Source organism: Buteo buteo, chromosome 5 (genome assembly GCF_964188355.1).
Source record: "Buteo buteo chromosome 5, bButBut1.hap1.1, whole genome shotgun sequence".
Taxonomy (NCBI): domain Eukaryota; kingdom Metazoa; phylum Chordata; class Aves; order Accipitriformes; family Accipitridae; genus Buteo; species Buteo buteo.
This window is the reverse complement of record NC_134175.1, coordinates 36,046,380-36,067,362: the sequence shown is the minus strand read 5'-3', so window position 1 is coordinate 36,067,362 and position 20,983 is coordinate 36,046,380. Positions and strand designations below refer to the sequence as shown.

At 68.5% G+C, this 20,983-nt stretch overlaps 1 protein-coding gene across 3 annotated transcripts in view; it reads left to right on the top strand.

The window, feature by feature from the left end:
* The window catches only part of SPEG (striated muscle enriched protein kinase), a 40,173-nt gene that overhangs the window by 9,110 nt on the left and 10,080 nt on the right, over positions 1–20,983 (top strand). Inside the window, exons 2-22 of one of the 3 annotated variants that reach the window (XM_075028608.1) lie at positions 2,856–2,895; positions 4,685–4,774; positions 5,034–5,229; positions 6,530–8,061; positions 9,084–9,227; positions 9,964–10,146; positions 11,813–12,024; positions 12,302–12,390; positions 12,591–12,772; positions 14,917–15,177; positions 16,515–16,673; positions 16,822–17,011; positions 17,158–17,387; positions 17,569–17,688; positions 18,105–18,209; positions 18,310–18,516; positions 18,644–18,767; positions 19,185–19,357; positions 20,183–20,295; positions 20,506–20,674; positions 20,758–20,851. In XM_075028608.1, coding sequence (XP_074884709.1) covers positions 2,856–2,895; positions 4,685–4,774; positions 5,034–5,229; positions 6,530–8,061; positions 9,084–9,227; positions 9,964–10,146; positions 11,813–12,024; positions 12,302–12,390; positions 12,591–12,772; positions 14,917–15,177; positions 16,515–16,673; positions 16,822–17,011; positions 17,158–17,387; positions 17,569–17,688; positions 18,105–18,209; positions 18,310–18,516; positions 18,644–18,767; positions 19,185–19,357; positions 20,183–20,295; positions 20,506–20,674; positions 20,758–20,851 — 4,613 coding nt within the window. The remainder of the gene's footprint in view (positions 1–2,855; positions 2,896–4,684; positions 4,775–5,033; positions 5,230–6,529; positions 8,062–9,083; positions 9,228–9,963; positions 10,147–11,812; positions 12,025–12,301; positions 12,391–12,590; positions 12,773–14,916; positions 15,178–16,514; positions 16,674–16,821; positions 17,012–17,157; positions 17,388–17,568; positions 17,689–18,104; positions 18,210–18,309; positions 18,517–18,643; positions 18,768–19,184; positions 19,358–20,182; positions 20,296–20,505; positions 20,675–20,757; positions 20,852–20,983) is intronic. The other 2 variants (XM_075028607.1, XM_075028606.1) reach the window with 2 other exon arrangements.

Here is a 20,983-nt window from a genome sequence, read left to right as displayed (position 1 = left end):
TGCCGGTGGTCACGGAGCTGGAGACGAGGCTTTGCATGCGTCATCCCCTCCGCGTCAGGAGCATGCCTGGCACAGGCGAGGCTCCTCCGCGGGCCCCGCCGCACGCTCCGCCGCCGAGCAAGGAACAAGGACGTCACTTGGCCTCGGCGGAGGGGGGGACGACGATGGGGGGCATCCTTCCAGGAAGGCCCCCGCTCCCCCGGCTCCCCTGGGCGCACAAGCCCACCCCGCTGGGCCCCTGGCCTCCCCGCTGTCACCCTGGCTGGTGGCCCAGCAGGAGCCCGGGAGGGGCTGTCACCCCCCACTGCCCCTTCCCAGGGGTGCGGCATGCTTTGGGGGACACAGGTCCCCAGGGATGCTGGGAGCCGGGGGGGGGGGGGGGTCCCTCCGGGGCGGGGGGGATCGCATTGCCCGGCTGCCCCTCCTGCCCTTGGGGGCAGCAAGGCCAGGGGCTTGCCTGCGTGGTGGGGCAAGGTCCTGCAGCGCTGCCCGAGCACCGGGGGTATTAGGACACCCACAGCAGCTGTCCCTCTGCGTCAGGCAAGCCACCCGCTGCCTCCCCACCACACACCATCCCTGCTCCCCGTCTGCCTGTCTCACACCAGCGGCACCGGTGCCGTGTGGTGCTGGGCTCCACGTGCCAGGCCGTGGCAGGCTGCGAGGGCTGTGCTCCATGGTCCCAGGAGCCCCTTTTTTCCCTTGGCCCCGTGGCCGTGGTTAGGGATGGCCAGGGCAGGACGCCACCCTGGGCAGGGAGGATCTGTGCCTGGCACAGGGGAAGGAGGCAGCACCAGGTCTCACCCTGCTGCCCCATGGGTGCTGATCCCAGCCAGCCTTTCTCCCCACCCTAGGCTGGCTGGGCACAGAGCGGGCTCCTGGGGCTCCCCTACCCCTTTTCCCAGGGTGCAAATGAAATCCCAGGCAGGGAGCACACCCCCCACTCTCCGGCTGGCCTCTTCGCCCAGACCCCAGCCCCACAGTGAGCCCTGAGCTGCTCCTGCCCCGTTTCCACCTCTTGGTTTGCAGTGACCCTGCATCACCCAGCACTTGCTCCCTGATGAGCTGCGCGTGGGTGCTGTGCCCGAGGGGGGTCAAGGCTGTGGGGTGCCCCGATCCCGCAGGGACCTGTTGCGAGGCAGAGGGGAGGGGGCTCAGCCACCCCGTAGCTCTGGGCGATGGAGCCCAGCCCAGGCCCGCTGGGTGCAGTCACCATATTTGATGGGGAGCTGATGGCGCCAGTCCCTGGGGAAGCCACAAGAGCACCTGATAATGGCACTCAATTGCATTTTCATTTTTTAATGGGGGAATTATCCGCCGATGGTGCAGTTAATCACTCATCTATCTTTCCCTGGCCTGGAAGACGGGCTGCCAGCCAGAACCAGCACAGTCAGCCGAGGAGGGGAGGTGAAGCCTGGCTCAGCCTGAATACAAATGTGTCTCGTGCAGCCGCTGCCCTCCGGCCAGCACCGCATGCAGGCAGGGCGCTGGTGGGAGCCCCCAAGCGTTGCCCATGAGCAGGGGCTACCGCTGCAGTGGCAGCAGCTTTGGGGCACGCAAAATGAGCCAGCTGCTCTTCCAAGGGCAACTAACTGCTGGCCATGCTTGGCTGCCTGTCCCCGGGGGCTGTCTGTCTGTGACCCTGCTTGGACGCTGTGGAGAGGCAGGACGGGCTGGCAAAGCAAAGGGTTTCAAGAAAGCTGGGTGTCCAGCCCTGGGCTGCACACTGGGGAGATAGCACATGGGGCGTCAGTGTCCTGGGGAGACCCCGTCACCCAGACTGGCTGGGAAGGATGCTCAGTCCTGGCAGCCCAACCCTGCCTGTCTGCACGCCGCATCCCTGCTCCTGCCCGCCTTGGAGATCACCCCATCCCTCTGCTGTCCTGGGCAGCGGTGGCATTGGTGCACGCCGGGCCTGACAGCTGGGTCGCTCTCAGCCGGTCCCTCCCTTGGCAAGCAGGTGCCCGGCCCTGGGCTGCAGCATAGAGGGCAGCCGAGCTGGCAGGGAGCTCCCGGCGCCTCTGCCCGCGCTCGGGTCCCTCCTGCCTGCCTAGACGGCACAGGCGAGTGCAGCCCCCACGCCTCCAGCCCCGCACAGACGGGCCGGTCCCATGCCGCTTGTGCCAGGCAGTCTCTCTCCCAGCTGGCACGGTCTCCGCCGGAGATGGGGGATGCTGTCCCCACACTGGGCCGGTGCCCGTGGTGGTGTCTCGGCCAGTGCCTGGAAGATGCTTTGCTGGCCCTGTCCCCACGCTGGCGTGGTTGGTGGCTTCGAAGGGGCTGTGGAGTATTTGGGCACCTGCCCTGGCAAAGAACATGCTGCAGGCGGTGCTGGCTGCAGGCAGCGGTGCTGGGGCAGCCAGGCTGCCCAGGGCTGTCACTCCCCAGGCACAGGCAGTGGCATAGGACTGGGGGGCACAGTGTCACCCCCCCTGGCACGGGTAGCGGCACAGGGCTGGGGTGCACAGCACCATCACCACGGGGGGGTTGTGCGTGCGTGCACAGGTGTGTGTGAGCGTGCGTGTGCATGGCTGGGCATGCGCTACACGTGTCCACCTACACCCATCCCTGTCTGCGTGCGCGGGGGTGTGTGCCTGTGGGTACCCCGTGGGCGTGCAGCCGGGGGACGTTGTGTGCGTGAGTGTGCGTGTGAGCGGTGCCGGGTGTGCCCTGCCAGCGGGAGGGTGTGAGCGGCACCACGTGTGCCGTGCCAGTGTGCGTGTGTGAGCCATTGTGGGTGTGAGCGGTGCTGCATGTGCCATGATGGGGTGCGTGCGTGCCACGCCAGCAGTGTGCGTGCGTGAGCAGGCGCGTAGCGCCATGCCATGGGTAACACTCTCTTCTCTTTTCCTTTGCAGAAGACCGGCCACTCGCGGCGCTTCGGGCGCTTCACGCATGGTGCGTTGAGTTACCAGGACCCGGCTCCCCCCGCCGCCCAAGTGCGCCGGGATGGGGTCCAGCCCCACCGCTGTGCTGCAGGAGGGCAGCGAGCAGAGGCTGGGCAGGGCTGGGCTGCATCTCGCCAGCCCCAAATGGGGTCCCGGTCAGCCGGGGGTTCCCAGTGTCCCCCGTGAGGCTGGGCTGTTCCTGGCCCTGCAGCTCCGGTTCTTCAGGGGCTGCCAGCTGTCGTGGCCGCGCTGGGGACCCTGGTGCGGTGGCAGTGCCCGGGGCAGCTGGCAGTGTGCTGGGCTGTGGAGGGGTGGCTTGGGGTTGAGGGGAGCCGCGTGGCCCCCCACTGCACCATGGCAGTGCAGTGGAGGGGAGCGGTGGTGGGCAGGGGACACATCCCCTGCCGCAGCAGTCTGTTGCAGCAGCTTGCCAGGGCTCGGGCAGCGATGGGGGGGAAAGTCTGGCCCTCTCTGGCTGCGCGGCGTTGGCTTTCCTGGGATGGGACGTTAGGGTGGCACTGATCTGGCCTGGCTGCATCCTGTCTGTGGGGAGGCTCTCACTCATGCCCTGCCCTGAGCATCCCTGCTTTATCAACCGGGGCCATGCTGTGGGGCATGGCCATATCATGCAGCACTTGCCACCGGTGGAGTAGGGGATGCACTTGTACATGCCAGAGAGAGGGTGCTTGCACGTGGACTCATGTGTCCGTGTGCCCCAGCACCCCCAGGAGCACCCAGCTGGGGCACGGGCTGAGGGGTGCAGCCCCAAGCTGCAGTGCCCTGCGAAGCACGGGGATGTGTGGATGCTACAATGGTGATGCATCCTGCGGGGCAGCTCCGGGGACAGGAGGTGGCTGTCCTGCTGGGCAGGATGTGGCCATGGTATGGGGAGGGGATGGTGCCATTCACTGCGCAGGTGGGTCAGTGTGTGGGTGAGGAGGGTCTGTGTGCAGCACTGGAGCGGCGTGCAGTGAACATGGGTGTGGAGTGGAGATGTGGTAGGGAAGTCTGGGGGTGCCAAGCCTGTTTCTACACTCTGTGGGTGTTTGGCCCCTGCCATGGGGCTGGGCAAGGCATGGGGTGCTCCTCATGGGGTCCTGAGATGGGCAAACACCCAGTCCTGGACCCATCCCTGGACCTGAAGCCTGGCACTGGGTGCCAGGCTCTCCGAGCTGGCGTGGCCCACGCAGGTGCTGCCCTGGCAGGTCCCTGCCCCATGGCAGCGTGGGGAGATGCTGGGGACAAGGTCCCTCCCCGCTGCCCCCCGCGTCTCCGCAGGCTGGGCAGATAACCGGGTGTTGATGTCTCTCTCTCTCTTGCTGCCCCTATGGAAGCGAAGTTTTCCGCTCCTGCAGGAAACAAAGCTACGGTAGGAAGACCTCTGCCCGATGCCAGCCCCATCCCCAGAGCGGGCCCTGTGCCACAGCCTGCTACCCTGCCCCATCACCGCCACCGTCGCCCGCCCTGCCTCCCCGTCCCCTCGCCGCCTCTGCCAGCCACATTCCCACTGCCGGCACCATCTCCCTTTCTCCCATCATCTAACACTGCTCCTGCTCGCTTTGCCTGCCCTCCCCTGCCTGCCCTTGCCCTGCTGGACTTTCCCACCTCTGCCTTTCCCTGCTGGCAGCTTGTCCCTACAGGTCACGGTCATACCCCCTGCCCCGGCGCTGCCTCCTCCCGGAGCTGCCCGGGAACTGCTCTCCTGCCCCTGGAGCCGGTGGGTCTGCAAGGGGCAGCACCAGCCTGGCCTGCTGTCCCCGTGTCCCCTCACCCCCTGCTCTCCCCCCCCACCCCCCCAGACTCGGAGACGGGCGAGGATGAGCCCAGCGATCCCCAGGTGACGCAGCGCAGCGAGCTCCAGGATGAGACGGCCTTCAGCACTCCCACGGGTGAGCAGGGGGCACCCGGCTGGCACCGAGCCCTGGCACCGGCTGCTGGGCATGGCCCCCCCCGCAAGGGCTCTGCTGGCCCAGCCTTGGGGGTCTCCACTGGGGGGGGGGGGAGCTGTGATCCGCCCACGCAAAGGGGAGAGGGCTTGGGGCAGCAGGGTGCTGCTCGGAACACCCCGTGCTGGCTCAGCCCTCTCCGAGCAGGGTGCTGGGCTCATCCCCGCAGGCACCCGGTGTCGGCTCACCCCTCTCCTTCCAGGTGGGTCCGACACCCTCGTGGACGCCTCCATGAACACGACGCCAACCTCGGTGCTGGCCCTGTCACAGGCGGAGGAGCGCTCCAGCTGGTCGGGCAGCCAGCAGACCGTGGTGGAGAAGGAGACGGATGCCAGCCTCCCCGCACGGGGACCCTACCTCCGCCCTGCTGCCTGGCAGCAGCCGCAGGGAACCCCAAGGCAAGCAAACGCGCCGGCCCCGCGCGGCGCCGAGGTCCGGCACCTGGGCGTGGAGCCGCTGGTGCGGGCATCACGGGCTAATCTGGTGGGCACGAGCTGGGGGTCGGAGGATAGCCTTTCGGTGGCCAGCGACCCGTACGGCAGCGCCTTCAGCCTGTACCGAGGACGGGCGCTCTCGCTCCACGTGTAAGTAGCCGGGGGAAGCGCACGGAGGGGACATCGCGCTGGGGCCATCTCCTTCCAACCCCCGCAGCCATCTCCTCCCCTCCGCCTGGGCTTTCTTTGCCTTCGCCATGCCCGGATGAGGAACGGGGGCTCTGAGCAGTAGGCGGACTGTTCCTGGTGAGGAGGTGGGAGCAACCCGGGCCAGGGGGGACAGGCCTTTGTGTGAGGCGGGGGACACGGAGTGGGGTCCCTTCCTGCTGTGGCCAGTTTGGGGCTGGGGGGTAACCCCTGTGCCGCTGCACTAGCTGCAGCATCCCACCTGCAGGCTGTGCCATGGGTGTCCCCCTGTCCCGCCCAGCCGTGGGGGCTCTGCGCAGCCCAGGGTGTGGGGACGTGGGGGTGCGCGGCCGCCTGGGACACCCGCTGGCAAGGCTCTGCCACCCATGGTCCCCACCGCACAGGGGTGGCAGCAGGGGCCAGGGACATGCTGCCTCCCCAGCACCAGCTGACACGCTCAGAGCCCCCCTCCCTCCCCACCGCCTTTGGTCTCCATCCTCGCAGGCCTGCTTCCTTCGACCTCCATCCCGCCCCTTTTTTTGTTCGAAAGCTGCTTCTTCCACCAGAACCTCATCTCCACCTTATGATTTTTGCACTGCGATCGCCGAGCCCCCTCAGGGGCAATGGGGTGGGGGGATGCAGCCACAGCACCATGTGCATGGGGAGGGCTTGTAGCATCTGGGACCCTCTCCACCTTGCGGAAGAGCTGGCCTGTGCCGCGCTGCCCTGGCACACCAGGACACCCCGGCAAACTGGGGCACCCACCCAGCTCCCGATCCTGTCTGCATGCCAGCCCTGGGGAGGGGACTCGCTGGGTATCCCAGCATCATGCCACTGTCCCACACGGGTATCCCTGGGCAAGGGGACACCCCTGTGTCACAGCAGCCCAGGACTCTCACCCAACCCAGCCGGACTCACTCGCCAGGGCCCCTTGAGGCTCCCCGGTCCTGGGGCTGCCCTGGCCGCCTGCCCCCCTTGCCGTGCCCCATTGGGCACCATGGTGCGGGCCGGGAGCAGGGATGCAGCCAGGAGCTGAGGGTGGGCTCTGAACTGTGCTCCTCTGTCTCTCCCCTTGCAGCAGCATCCCCCAGGGGGGCTACCGGAGAGATGACCCCCACAGCGGCCCTGTCTCTCCAAAGCCTGGCGCCGAGGCCCCGAGGTCCCCCGCTGCCCTGCCGCTGACCGCCAAGCCACCCATCCTCCGCTCGCCGTCTCCCCGTGCTGGCCCGTGCCTGCTGCCGCCCGCCGGCACCGCATCCCAACCTGTTGCCCGTGGCTCTGGCGTCCCCTCCTTCACGCCCGTGACCCCCCGCAAGAAGTCCTCGGTGCCAGCCGAGTACCAGGACATTGTCCCCGAGGAGTACGAGGAGAAGATCAAGAAGCCCAAGTCCTCGGGGTACTCGCAGGGCAGCACGCAAGAGTCCCGTCCCCAGACACCCATGAGCGACGCCTCCGGCCGCATCTCTGTCCGGGCATCCCCCAAGCTGGTGCGTGCTGGCTCCAAGATCTTCGAGAGGCTGCAGTACTTCGAGGAGCGGCGGAGGAGCCTGGAGCAGGCAGACAGCCCCTTCCCCGCACACTCCTGCCTGCCCTTGCGCAAGACGCGCTCCTTCGACCAGCCCGGCTCCGGCTCCCGCCGTGCCAGCATGCTGGGCAGCTCGCGGGAGGACGTGCGGGAAGGTGGACGCTGGGAGCCGGGTGGCACGGCGGCATGCCGGCGTTTGGCTTTCCGGCAGAAAGCCGCATCCTTTGACGAGCGGGGCAAGTTTGCCGGCCGCGTCTACGCCATCGAGCACAAGTTTGCGGAGGAGCTGACCCGCATCAAGCGGACGGTCTCCAAGCAGCAGCTGCGGCGCTCCCAGGAGCTGTGCAAAGCCGGGTTGCCCCCGGCACCCTCGCCCCCGGCGGCCAGCGAGCCTGCCGCCCCCCGTGCCCCCCGCACCCCCTCCTCACAGGGCGCCGGCAGGCGCAAGGCGCTGCCGCCAAAGACCTTCCCACCGGCGGAGAGCACGCACGTCATCCAGCACCTGGCACTTTCCAGCGTGGCGCTGGTGGGATCCGACGGGGAGCTGGAGTCAGGGGGGCAGCGTGGAAGGAAAGCCCCGGCGTGGGGCGGCGTGGTGGCCGGTCAGCCCACCGAGGTGGAGGATGTGGGCGCCAGGAAGAGTCTGCAGCAAGAAGGCACTGGGGAAGTGAAGAAGAAGGAGCAGTGGCCGTTAGCACAAGCCACCCCACAGGGTCGGGTGGCCCTTTCACAGGCGGGTCCCGCCGAAGGCAGCCCGTGCCCGGATGGGGGCCCTGCCGGTGGAGCCCGTGCCCCCGGGGTGGTGAGCGAAGCCCTGGCCTCCCGGCTGGCCGTGCCCCACGGGTTGTACCGGCGGCCGGAGGCACCTGCGGAGGTGCGGTTCCTGCCCTGGGCGAAGCCGGGGATGGAGCAGGAGGCTCGCCTGGAGAGGAGCTCGGCAGGGCAGCACAGTGTGGGCAGGGAGGTGGAGAGAAGGCAGACGAAAGTGTCGGAGAAGAAAGAGAGTGGCCGGACGGCTCAAGAAGGCAGGAGCACGCGGAGCAAGGGGAAGGGGCGCCGAGCCAGGCCCACCTCTCCGGAGCTAGGTAGGGGCATGGCTTTCTGCTTTCCTGCAGGCACAGAGTTGGCCCGGCCAGCCCCTGAGTTGGATGGGGGACCCCCAGCCTGCCCCTGGGAGGGGTGGGGAGCCCAGGCTGTGCCAGAGAGCGCAGAGGTGGGGCAGGGGCACACGGTTTTGGAGGTTGGGGATGTTGGCACCAACCGGTGCCATAAGACAGACCAGCCTGTGTACCAGTTTGCTGGGCCTTGAGGTCATGACACTTGCTGACGTCTCCGTCCCTCCTGCCTGGCACAGGAAGAACGCAGGGTGCTGACCTCTGGCACCCAGCCCTGGGCTGGTCCAGCCCCCCAGAGCACAGGGCACCCATTGCAACTTGTCCCAGCTGGACCGTGCTCGTTGCTCCAGGCAGGGTGTGCAGCTGAAGCATCCCCAGGGGATGCTGCAGTGGCTTGGCCGTGGGAGAGGTGTCCCTGCCCATCCCAGCACGCAGGGGTGAGACCAGACTGCACCTGGGCTGGGAGCTCCTTCCAGGCTCTGCTCTGGCCGGAGCAGTGCCAGGCCCAGATGCCTGAGGCTCCTGGCACAGCCCCAGGACCTTTGCCCATGTGCTGGGGCCGTGGGAGGGGAGGGAGCTGGGAGGCTGGTGCTGATGTGGTGGAGCAAAGCAGCCAGCACCCCGTGAGGGGCTGGGGGAAGCTCGGTGTGGAGGCTGTGGTGGGCTGTACAACCCTCCTCCTTCCACACCCTGCTGTTGCCTCATCCCTTATGCTGTATGGGGATGTACAGCAGGCTGTACGCTCCCTGCCCTGTGGTCCCCTGTCTCATCCCGCTACAGGCACTGTGCCCTGGTGGCCCCTGATGTGGCCTTTTCCTCCACTACATGGCCCGGGGACCTGCTAATGCCCCAGCGAGGGTGTGGGGCACGTGGTGGCAGGGATGGGCAGAGGGTTGCAAGGCCCCTGCTCTGCCTGCATGCAGCCTGGCGCGGCACAGGACCCGCTCGTTCCTCCCTGCTGACAGCCACGGGGTCTGTCTCTCCCTGTCCAGAGTCCTCTGATGACTCCTACGTCTCAGCGGGTGAAGACCCCCTGGAAGCCCCCGTCTTTGAGATCCCCATCCAGGACATGGCGGTGGCCGTGGGGGCAGAGGTGCTGCTCAAGTGCATTGTCACAGCCAACCCCCAGCCAGAAGGTGAGTGATCGCAGGGCTGGGGGGTCGGGGGTGCGAGCGTGGCGGAGAGGCTCTCTGCACGTCCACGTCCCTCTCGCTGAGCCGTCCCTTGGGGCCACCTGAGCTGTGCGGAGCGGGACACACAGCCCGGAGCTGGGTGTCTCAGGGAGGTGATGCGCCCACCCCGGGAGCACCCCTTTCACCCCACCTCCTGCCAGGCAGGAGTGAAGTGCTCGGGCACTGCCTGCCAGGGCAGGGCGCAGGCAGGGTGTCTGCCCTTCCTTCCCCGGTGCTGGGATGGGCTGTTGGGAGAGCGGGAGAAGGGCCGCTGAGCACTGCGCGGGCAGGGGCGGGTGATGCTCTGGGCTGCCCTTGGGACAGTTCAGGTGGTTTCCCCGGAGCAGAGCCCCGGTGCCCGGCTCAGGGCCGACGGGCTCCGGGCGTGCTGTAGGCGGGACGTGGGCAGGGGCGGCTGGGCAGCAGGAGCCGGTACCAGGCGCCAGAGCGGGACAGAAGCGAAGCGGCATCGATTCCCTTCTCCAGCCTCCACTGGAGGGCAGGAGGATGCCAGGAATCAGGCAGCGGCCAGCCCCGCTCTTTCCCTCAGGGGCCGCGGGAACCCGGGGCTGCTCCCCGTGGCAAAGGGGTGCCCGGGCCAGGCAGGGGAGCGCCTGGCCTCGCCGGGACCCTGCACGGACCCCCCCCGGGGGAGCGTGGGCTCTCCTGCCCCGCGAGTGACCCTCGCCTCTGCCGGCAGTGTCCTGGAGGAAGGACGGGGTCCCGCTGCGGAGCAGCACGACGCGGCCCATCAAGGTGGAGGGCGAGCGTCATACCCTGCTGGTCAGGAGCGCCCGGGTAGCCGACGCCGGCCTCTACACCGTCACGGCGGCCAACGAGGTGGGGGCGACCTGCTGCAGCGCCATCCTCAGCGTGCGGCCCGGTGAGTGCCGGCGGCGGGCGGGCGGCGGGGAGGGCGGGAGGGCCGGCGCCGCGGCAGGCTGGCTGCCAGCTCCGGCCGCTGCTGTCACTGGGAAGAAACCGGCTTCCTTACCCTACAAGGCTCTGTCTGAACCAAAGCAGCTGACGCGCTCCCGGCAAGCACGGAGGGATCCTGCCGGGGGGGGGGGCGGGAAGCGGGGTGAGGCTGTGAGCATCCCCCGGTACCCGGCGAACAGCCCGGTGTCCGGCCTCCCCCACACCTGCCCTGCGCCCCGCTAGCCATGGGGATACCCCAGCCTGCCCTCCAACCCGCGAACCGTGGGGGTCCCCCTGCCCTCCAGCCTCCTAGCCGCGGGGATACCGCCGCCCCGCAAGCTCTTGGCTGTGGGGACACCCAGCCTGCCCACCAAGCTGCCAGCCGCGGGGTACCCAGCCTGCCCCCCGCCCCGCCGGCCGTGGGGATGCCCAGCCCGCCGCAGCCCCAAGGCGCTCCCCGTCCCGAGAGCGTCCCTGGGGAGCGAGCAGCGGCTCAGAGCTGCCCCGGGGGCTGGAAGCCCCCCCAAAACCCCCACCCGCTCCGCGGTGCAGCGGGGCCGTACACCCAGGGGCAGCGGGGACCGGGCAGGGCCAGCCGGGGGCACAGCGGCGGGGGGCCGGGCCGGGGCCCGGCAGCCCCCGGCCCCGCGGCGGGCCCTCCCCCGCTCTGCTGGCCCAGCCCCGGGGGCCGGCCGGCGCTGGGGCGGGGAGGGCTCAGCGGGCCGCCGGCTCTGCGGGCTGGAGGCGCGCCCGGCACCGCCGCACCGGCCCCGGCCCCGGCGGCTCGGCGGTGCGGCCCGGCCCGGCCCGGCCCGGCCCGGCGCGGCGGCTGCCGGGCCCGCGCCCCGCGGTAAGTTCGGGGAGCGGCGGGGGGATTCGGGAGGGGGAAGCCGGGGGTCGGGCCCCCCCGCCGCAGCTCTCCACCCTGGGGCTGCCCGCGGGCAGAGCGGGGGGGGGGGGGGGCGCAGCCCTCGCCCTAGCACCGGGCAGCCCGCCCGCCTGCCTCCCCCCGGTAAGGGGAGGAGGGAGGGGGGAGGGCGCTCCGGCAGCCGGGCTGGAGGGGGGCCAGCCCCCCCAGCGCGGCGGCCGGGCGCTGCCAGCACCCCGCGCCGCTCGCCGCTCCCCACCTCGCAACACTCACCCCCGGCCCCCGCACGCATCCCGCGCCCCGCGGGTCCCCCAGCCCGGCCGCGGGTGGGCTCCCCCCCCCCCCCCCCCGCAGGCGGGTCCGGCCCCCCGGGGAGCGGGCAGGCGGCCGGCCGGGCTGCTGGGGGAGCGCAGCTGCCAATGTCACCTTCAGCCCTCGGCGGCTCGGGGCAGGGGCAGCCATCCCGGGAATCCGGGCGGCTTAAGGATGGGAGCGCGGGCTGCTGCGTAAGAGCCACTTGAGCCCTGCTGTCGCCTTGCGGGATATCGCGTCCCCTTATCGTCCCGTGGAGTGCTTCTCACCCCCTCCCCCGGCGCGGCCCCGCACCCCTTCGCTGCCGGCTGCTGCCGAGCTGGGATGTGCCGTGGGTCGGCCGTGCCCGGGCACCCCTGGGGTGCAGGGTGGCGGGGAGGGGTGTCCTGACCCGCCTGCCCGGCTCTGGCTGCTGCCATGCCAGCTCCTTATCCAGCCTCTCCTGTGCTAGCCCCCGCCGTGGAGCGGCATGGGAACTTGGCACCCCCCCTCGGCCAGGCCAGCCCCATCACCTCGGACGAGGAGTACCTGAGCCCCCTGGAAGAGTTCCCCGAGTCCAGCACCCCCCAGCACCGACCGGCCATGAAGCTGCAGCCTAGAGCCGAGCACGGGGCTGCCCGCGGCTCCCCGGAGAGCACCTTCAAGGCTGCACCCACCTTTGAGGTGAGCCGACAACCCCACCTGGGACCTGGCAGAGGGGGAGCAGTTCCCTGTGACCACAAGCCCTGTGGTCCCCAGTGCCAGGAGGTGCCGGGTCAGGCTTTCCTACCCCCTGATCTGGGGTGCTCCTGGCACCTGGGCAGCCTCCACCCCACCAGCCCCCCTGGTTCTCCAGGGCTGCTGTTGTGATGGGGGATGCATAGCCCTGGGTGCAGTGGTGGGCATGCATGGCCCTGGGTGCAGGTGGGTGCTCACTGCTCTCTGACCCCCGCTTCTCCAGGTGTCCCTGTCGGACCAGTCGGTGCTGGAGGGACAGGACGTCAGCATGAGTGTCCGTGTCCGTGGGGAGCCCAAGCCTATCATTTACTGGTGAGTCCTGGTGCTTGCTGGGTCACAGCTGGGCAGGGAAGGAGGGGACAGGCACGGTGACCTCCCCGTTTGGGGATGGCCAGCTCGGATCTCTGGTCCTTAGCAGGGTTGGGGGTGGAAGAGAGGGGTCCTTTGGGGACTGCCAGGCTGGACATGCAGGGCCAGGCGTGACCATGCCGTTCTGCCCGTGTCCCGAGCAGGCTGAGGAACAGGCAGCCAGTGAAGTATGGCCGCCGGCACCATGCAGAGGAGGCGGAGGGGGTGCGGGGGCTCTTCACGCTGCACATCCTGGCAGCGGAGCGCACAGACACTGGCTTCTACACCTGCAAGGCCGTCAACGAGTATGGCACCAAGCAGTGCGAGGCCAAGCTGGAGGTCAGAGGTAAAGCTCCCCGAGCGCGTCTCCCCCGGCCCTGAGGGGCCAGCTGTCTCCAGTACCCTGCATGAGCTGTGTGGGGAAGGGGCTGCTGAAGACCCCCCCCTTGGTGGTGCTGCCGGAGAAGGCAACAAGCCAGCCTGCCCTTCCCCGCCGCAGGGCAGGCGGGCACAAGCCGGGAGCAGGAAAGTGAAGCTGCGTGCCTGGGTCTGCCCGCAGAGGCTGGCCCTGCAGCGGAAGGCAGGCTGCACTGCTGCCCCATCCAGATGTGCGGCCCCACAGCCCTGGGTCCCACCACCCAACTGTGCCAGGGCCCCCGATGGCCTGACCCAGAGCCCACTGCTCCCCGCAGCCCAGCTTCACCCCACATTCCCCTGTCTCCCCATGTACCCACTGCTGGGGCCGGTTGCTGCCCCTGGCTGCGCAGGGAGGGCTTTTGCCCTTGGTGACCCCGCAGGGGACATGTCCCCCCGCCCTGCCGTGCCAACAGCTCCTTCCCTCCCTGTCCTAGGCAGCCTGCAAGCTGTGTGCCAGGCACAGGGCAGCTTGGAGAGGTCCCCCCCTGCCCGTTTCCAGCAATAGCCGTTATGCATGGGACTGGGCTGTCCAGCCCCCATCCCTTGCCGTTCCTCCCCAGCCCTGCTGTGGTCCTCCTAGGACACCAATATATGTGTGCAAATGGGGGAGGGGGGGTCAGGACTGATAGCCAGGCTCTGCCTGGCATCCCCCGAGGCCAGGGAAGAAGCCTGCGGGGATGAGTGATGCTGCCTCCCTCCTCTTGCCCTTTGCTGTGTGTGCCCTGCTCCCCCCCCAGCCCTCCCCGCTGACGGCTGCCTGAGCCCCCCGGGCTGCGCCCATCCCACCCCGGCCTTGGCTGCACTGCTTGTACCCTGCCGGGACCCCGCTCCCAGCCTCCGGCAAAGCGCGGCGGCACTGGCGTGGGAGTGGGAGCCAGCCCCGTGCCCCACAGCCAGCAGGAGCTGGGCTGCGGGGGCGACGGCCCAAGCCCCGGCCCCTCTCGGGGGGGGCTCGGCGGGTGGCTCCGTGCCTTGGTGCGCACTCGCACCCTTCGTGCCGGCGCTGGCGTGTGCGTGCGTGCGTGCCGGCCCCGTTGCTGCTGCACTAACCCTTCCGCTTGCTGACTGCGGTTTTTGTCTGTACGCAGGGGGAGTACGATAAGGGGGTGCATCTCTCAGAGCCGCGGCCGCGGGGCTCTTAGTTGGACACCTCTTAGGCAGTGGACCTCACCTTGTGTTATTACCTTCTGCTCCATCCGCCGCCTCGTCCTGGATGCACCGCGGGGACGCGCGGGCCCTCGACTGCGGGCAGGGGCTCGCCGGATGGCCGGGGGAGGCGTAACCGAGGCGGGGTGGGGGGAGCGGCAGGGGAGCACCAGGCACCCCCTCAGCCGGGCCAGGGCGGCCGTATGATGCTGTCTTGTCTCTTGCTCCGTCCGTCTGTCCCTGTCTGCGTGTCCTGCCGCTCCTCTCCTTGCCGCCCAGGGAAGGGGAGCAGGGAGCTGAGCCCACGGTCGCCGCCGTGCCGGCCGGGGCTGTAGGGAAGGGGCTGCGGCATGGTGGCAGCTCTGCAACGGTCACCTCGGAGCACGGGGGACAGGAGACCCCCGGGACCCCTGCTGGGGAGCACCCTGCCCCAGCCGCAGCGGGGTGGGAGAGCATCTGCCCCTTTGGCCCGCAGGCAGCCACCCGGGTGCCGGCCTGGTCACCTTGAGATGTCCCTCGCAGCCCCAGGGCTGGGGGTCCGCCTGGAGCACCCCCCAGCTCCGGGTCTCTTCTCCCTGGGGAGGGGGCTTGGCGGGGGGGCGGGCTGCGAGGCCGTGACCCTTTTTTTTGTAGCTCTAATAAAATCTGTTTGGTAAAGCGCTGTGTGGTGTGTTCCTGGCACGGACACCTCCCCTCACCCCCGGCCCCCTCCCTGGCTCAGCTCCGCTTTCCACATCTCGCCCCCCATCCCGCCCTTCCCCGCTGCACTCCCTGCCCGCCGCACCAGGCCCCCTCCCCGCATGCCCCCTCCCTGCCCCGCACGTTCCCCCCTCCCCGCCAGCTCCATCCCCGCCACCTCTCATGGTTGCTTTTCAGTTGCTGAGACGCGTCTCTCTTTCTTTCTCTCTCTCCCCCCTTCCCGGGCAGCTCGCCCCGAGTGCCAGTCCCTGGGCATCGTGGTTCCCCTGCAGGACGTGGTGGTCGGGGCGGGGGAGCTGGCACTCTTTGAGTGCCTGGTGGCTGGCCCGCCAGACATGGACGTGGACTGGCTATCCCGGGGCCGGCTGCTCCAGCCCGCCCTGCTCAAATGCAAGATGCATTTTGACGGGCGCAAGTGCAAGCTGCTGCTCACCTCCGTGCATGAGGACGACAGCGGGATCTACACCTGCAAGCTCAGCACCGCCAAAGGTAAGCGGCGGTCACGCAGCTCCCCGGGGGGGCGGGTATCTCTCGGGGCTTGGCCCTAGGGGGGTGCTGGGGGGTGGACGGCCCCCCCTGTCCCTGGGTTCGGGGCTCTGGTCCCCCTGGGATGGAGCTGTGAGTGCTGGAGGTGGGGGCCAGGGGGCCAGGGAGTGGTTGCTGCCCCAGGAGCTGGGGACCTTTCCCCAGCTGGGAAAACTGGTGGGCATCGGTCCTCGGGCTCCAGCACCCTGAGCCGTGCAGCCCTGTCCCACCCCACTCAGCTCCTCTGCCGGCATGCATGCATGCAGCTCCCAGCAATGTGGGGAGATGCATTCGCACTGTGGCTGCACTGGCTGGATGCAGCCCTGGAGCATGGCTGTGCCTGTTCCCTGGCTCCAGAGCCTCTGGGCACCCGGCTCCGGTACCCACCTGTCCCTGCTGGCCTGGGAGGTGGCAGGGGCAATGGGCAGGTTGGTCAGGGCCGCCCACCCTCTCCCACCGAGCCATCACTGGTGGCATCTGAGGAAGAGCAACAGGACCCTGCCTCCGTCCCGTGGCTCTGACACCCCCCTGTGCCTGTGCGTGCTGCACACAGCCTCTGTCCCCCGCAGTGGGGCAGGGACAAGGGTCCCTTGCGAATTCCCCAGCCCGCCTGGGCAGCCCCTTGGCAGTAACCCGGGCTGCGGTGGGTGCAGGGGGCAGCGGCGTTCCTGGCACCCTGCGGCTGGTGCCTGTGCATCCCTCCATGGAGGAGGCTGTATGCCTGCAGGGATTTGAGGGCAGCAGCAGTTTTGGGCGCAGGTAGGTGAAGCTGTGCCTGAGCATGGTGTCAATCCCTTCCCCGGGCTGGGTGACAACACCATCGTTGCAAATCGGTCTCTGCTGCAACCTCCCTCATCTGGAGCATCCAGCCTGCGCCTGTCCCTGTGCTGCCCCTGGGTGCTGCATGTGCTGGTGCTGCCTGCTTCAGCATCGCCTCCCCGTCCCCAAGGGGCTAGGCCAGCTGTGACCCCCTGCCCTGTGGGAAGGAGAGAGAGCATCCTCCCGCCGCACCGCTCCTGGCGTCTGTACTGCTGTGAGGGGAGGAAAGAGGCACCCCGCTACCAGCAGAGTACCAGCCCTGGGCATAGGGACCTCGCACACATTTGTACCCCCTCTGCCTCATGCAGGGACAGAGCTTGGCACCCAGCACACCCGGGCTCAGCCCCCACCAGGCGTGGGGTACGCTCAGCTACAACCACGTTGGCTGCTGGGGCTGCAGGTGGGGGGGAGGATGCAGGCTGCCTCCTGCGCTGCACACAGGCATGCTGCATGGGGCCCACTCCTACCTCCTCTCCTTGCAGACGAGCTGACCTGCAGTGCCCGGCTGACGGTGCAGCCCTCTGTGCAGCCACTCTTCACCCGCAAGCTGGAGGATGTGGATGTGGTGGAAGGGCGGACGGCGCGTTTTGACTGCATGATCAGTGGGACTCCCCCCCCGGCGGTCACCTGGACCCATTTTGGTAACCCCCAAGCCCAGAGAGCTTGCCCAAGGCCCTGCAGGGAAACCTCTCCCCATCCGCTTGGGGGCTGCATCCAAGGGCTCATGCCCAGCTGGGGCTGGGTGGGGTGCTGATACTGATGCTGATGCTGGTGTGTGTCTCCGTGCAGGCCAGCCGGTGCAGGAGGGGGAGAACGTGCGGATTCAGCGGGATGGTGGGCTGCACTCGCTGGTCATCGTGCACGTGGGCAGCGAGGATGAGGGGCAGTATGCGGTGACAGCCAGGAATGCCCACGGCCACGTGGAATGCTCTGCCGAGCTCTACGTGGAGGAGCCGCGGACATCTGCTGCCTCCCAGATGTAAGAGCCAGGGGTCTCTGGGGTTTGCATCCCCCCTGCTTGCTTCCCCCCTGGGATCTGGGGGACAATGGGTTTGTGCAAAGCCTGGGTCAGGGATGGGCTGGGGGCACTGTATTCCCGCTGCGAGTGTGCGTGGGCTCTTGCAGCTCCAAGCTGGAGAAGATGCCATCCATCCCGGAGGAGCCAGAGCAGGCAGAGACGGAGGCAGAGTGCTTCACCATGCCTGATTTCCTGAAGCCGCTGCACAACCTGGACGTGGTGGAGTCGAAGGAGGCCGTGCTGGAGTGCCAGGTGGCCGGGCTGCCCTACCCCTCCATCACCTGGTTCCACAACGGCTCCCGCATCGACAGCACAGATGACCGCAAGATGATGCAGTGTAGGGCTTCATGCCGCCCTCCTTGCCCCCTTGGGGTCCCTCCACCTGGGGCAGAGAAAGGGGGGACACCCCGGGAGGAAGGATCATCCCCCAGACCTTCATGCCCCATGAGGCAGGGAGGGCAGCCCTGCATGGCTTGGCTGTTGGTGTCTTACCCGTGTGTCCCTGTTCCCCCCCCCAGATAAGGATATCCATCGCCTGGTGTTCACGGCCGTCAGCCATGCACACGCTGGAGTCTATAAAAGCGTCATTGCCAACAAAGTGGGGAAGGCCACGTGCTACGCGCACCTCTACGTCACTGGTAAGCAGCAGTGGGCACCACCGGGGATGTGCGGCCACTCGCTGCCACCCTGCTGGGCTGTGGCCGGGGGCTGGAGGTCGGTGGCACTGTGTAGCGAGGTCCTACGTTGATAGGATCACAGGGCAGTTCAGGTTGGAGGGGAGCTCAGGTCTCTAATCCAACCTAAAAGCGGGGTCAGCTGTGCAGTCCTCACCTTGCGGGGTCAGGACCCATCCCTGGACCCCCAGATCCCACGTGAGACTTGCTGGCAGCACCAGCCCCGCAGGGGCTGCCAGGCTGAGCCCCCACCAGAGAACCAGTGAGGGTTGCTGGCCCCATCCATCCCCTGCAGCCCGCGTCTCCCGGGGTGTGAGGCAGATGTCCTGAGGAGCTGTGGCAGAGGCCATGCTCACACCCCTCCCCTCCTCCCCACACAGACGTGGTGCCAACCCCCCCGGATGGGCCCCCCACCGTGGCCTCGGTGACCGGCAGAGCCATCACGTTGACCTGGAACAAGCCCAGGTGGCTGGACACCGCCATAGGTGAGGGGGCTGGGGCTGGGCAGGGGGTGGGCGATGCCGTGATGGGGCACAGGGGCCAGCCCGATGCCGGGGGCTCCGCACCGACCCTCTCCCCCTGCAGACCCCAACTCGGTGACCTACGTGGTGCAAATGCAAGTGCTGGGCACAACGCAGTGGCTGGTGCTGGTGGCCGGCGTGCGGGACACCACCTACACGGTGCATGGGCTGACCAAGGGTGCTCAGTACCTCTTCCGCGTCATCACCGCCACCCCCAAGACCAACAGCAAGCCCTGCCCACCTGTGGGGCCCGTGCAGCTCCTGGACCGGGGTGAGAGGGGCAGCGGGGAGGGGACGGGGGGCTGGGGTGGAGGGGGCTCTGTCCTCTGTGGGGTGGTGAGCTGCCCAGGGCTGGGCGACGTGGGGTCCAGAGGTGGTGGTGATGATGCGTGTGGCAGGTCCCTACCTGGAAGAGGCCCCGGTCATCCTGGACAAGCCAGATGTGGTGTACGTGGTGGAGGGTCAGCCAGCCTCCATCACCATCACCATCAACCACGTGGAGGCCACCGTCACCTGGAGGAGGTAGGACATGGCGCTGTGCCTGTTGCCTGCCCCATGCCCAGCATCGCCCCAGAGGGTGCACAAAGAGGGGCTCCTGCACCAGCTCCCCGTGCAGCCCGTGGTGGGTGGGGGTCCTTCCTTGGCGCTGAGCTGGGCATGCACCCAAGGTTGATGTCCAGGGCTGTGTAGAGCTGCATGCGGGGGGCGCTTTTTTTGGGGGGGGTGCTGTTGGTGGGATGCTAAGGGTTAGGAGCCAGTCAGGAGGCAGAGCTAGCAATGGGGTGCAAGCTGTTTGCGGGGGCTGTGGGGTGGGAGCCGGGGCCAGGGCTGTCTGTGGGTCAGGAGGTGGCCTTGGGGCTGTGAGGTGGGAGCTATCGATGGGGCGGTGGGTCTGGGGCTGCCTGTGGGGCCGTGATGCGGCAGCTGGTGTTCCCGCAGGGGCGGGCAGGTGCTGGGGGAGCAGGAAGGCACGTGCGAGGTGGTGATGCCGGACGATGACCAGCACTGCCTGCGGCTGCTGCGTGTGGGCCGGGGGGCGGCGGGGCCGCTGACCTGCGAGGTGAGCAACCGCCACGGCACTGCCCGCTGCACCCTCCGCCTCCGCCTTGCAGGTAGGTGCGCCCGCGCTGGGGGGCCGTGCCCCTCTGCCGAGGGGTGGCATCGCCCTGTGGTGCTCCAAGCCCGTGTGCCATGGGGGGAGGGGGGGTGGACATTGCCCCACAGGGTGGCACTGCTCCACGGTGCTCATGTGCCATGGGGGCACTGCCATAGCATGGCACTGCTCCTCAGTGTTCCATACTTGTATGCCGCAGGGATGTTGCTCTATAGAGTGGCAACGCCCCATGGGGCTGAAAAGCCATGAACCATGCGTTGATAGTGCTGCCCGGTGTCCCATACCCATATCTGACTTGGGTAAAAGTGTCCCATGTGCCCCATGACCATGTGCATGGGGTGGCACTGCCCCACGGTGTCCCTCAGCCATGTGCCATGAGTGGCACTGCTGCAGGGTGTCCCATATCTGTGTATAATGGGGTGGCACTGCCCCACAGTGCCATATGGCCAAGAGCCATGGGACACACCTCCACAATGCCCCCCAGAGGTGTCATGGGTGGCACTGCCCTACAGTATCCCATATGCATATGTAACGGGGAGACGCAAACCCACAGTGCCCCGTGCCCATGTGCCATGAGTGGCACTGCCCCATGGTGCTCCATACCAGCGGGTGACTGCCCCACGGTGCTGCAGGCACATGCCATTGGTGGCCTGCCCCGTAGTGTCCCTCTCCCGTGTCCGTTGGGGTGGCACTGCCCCATGGCACTCCATGCCCCTATACCATGGGCTGGCACTTCCTCACAGTGCCCCACAGCTGTACACCCCATGCCAGTGGCAGGGGGGTGGCACCGCCCCATGGCGCCCCATGCCCCGTCTCTTGGCAGAGGCACCGCGCTTTGAGTCCATCATGGAGGACATCGATGCCCAGGAAGGGGAGACGCCGCGCTTCGCCGTGGTGGTGGAGGGGAAACCGCTGCCAGACATCATGTGGTACAAGGTGGGCTGGGACCCTCCACCCCCTTCCTGACCCACAGCCCCCCCAGACCCACACCCTCCACAGCCTCACCTGGATTGCTGTGTTGGGGCTTTGGGGTTGTGTTCACCCCCGATGATGCGGGATGCGCCCCATGCCCCATCCACGGGGAAGGGGTGGCGGGAGCTGTTCAGGGATGGGACGGCACCCCCCCGACGCCCCTGCCACCCCCAGGATGGGGAACTGCTGGAGGAGAGCAGCCACCTGAGCTTCGTGTATGAGGACAACGAGTGCTCGCTGGTGGTGCTGGGCGCCGCCGAGCCCGACAGCGGCGTCTACACCTGCACGGCCAAGAACCTGGCCGGGGAGGTCTCCTGCAAGGCGGAGCTGGTGGTGCAGGCAGGTACGGCCGGCCGGCCCCCCGGCCCTGGGGGACAGAGCCCGGGTGCCCGGCTTGCCCCCCGCCAGCGCCTTTCCTTCCCCCAGCCCAGCCCGCTGCCGATGCCGCCATGGAGGAGGATGCGCTGCACAAGGCGCGACGCCTGACCGACTACTACGACGTGCACGAGGAGATTGGGAGGTACGGAGCCGCCGGCACGGTGGGCAGCGGGGCACCCTGGGCACCACAGGGACAGGGGGGCTGGAGCCAGGCTGCAGCCTGGGGCTCTGTCCCTCGGGACTGAGCTCCATGGTACGCCAGATCCTGATGTGC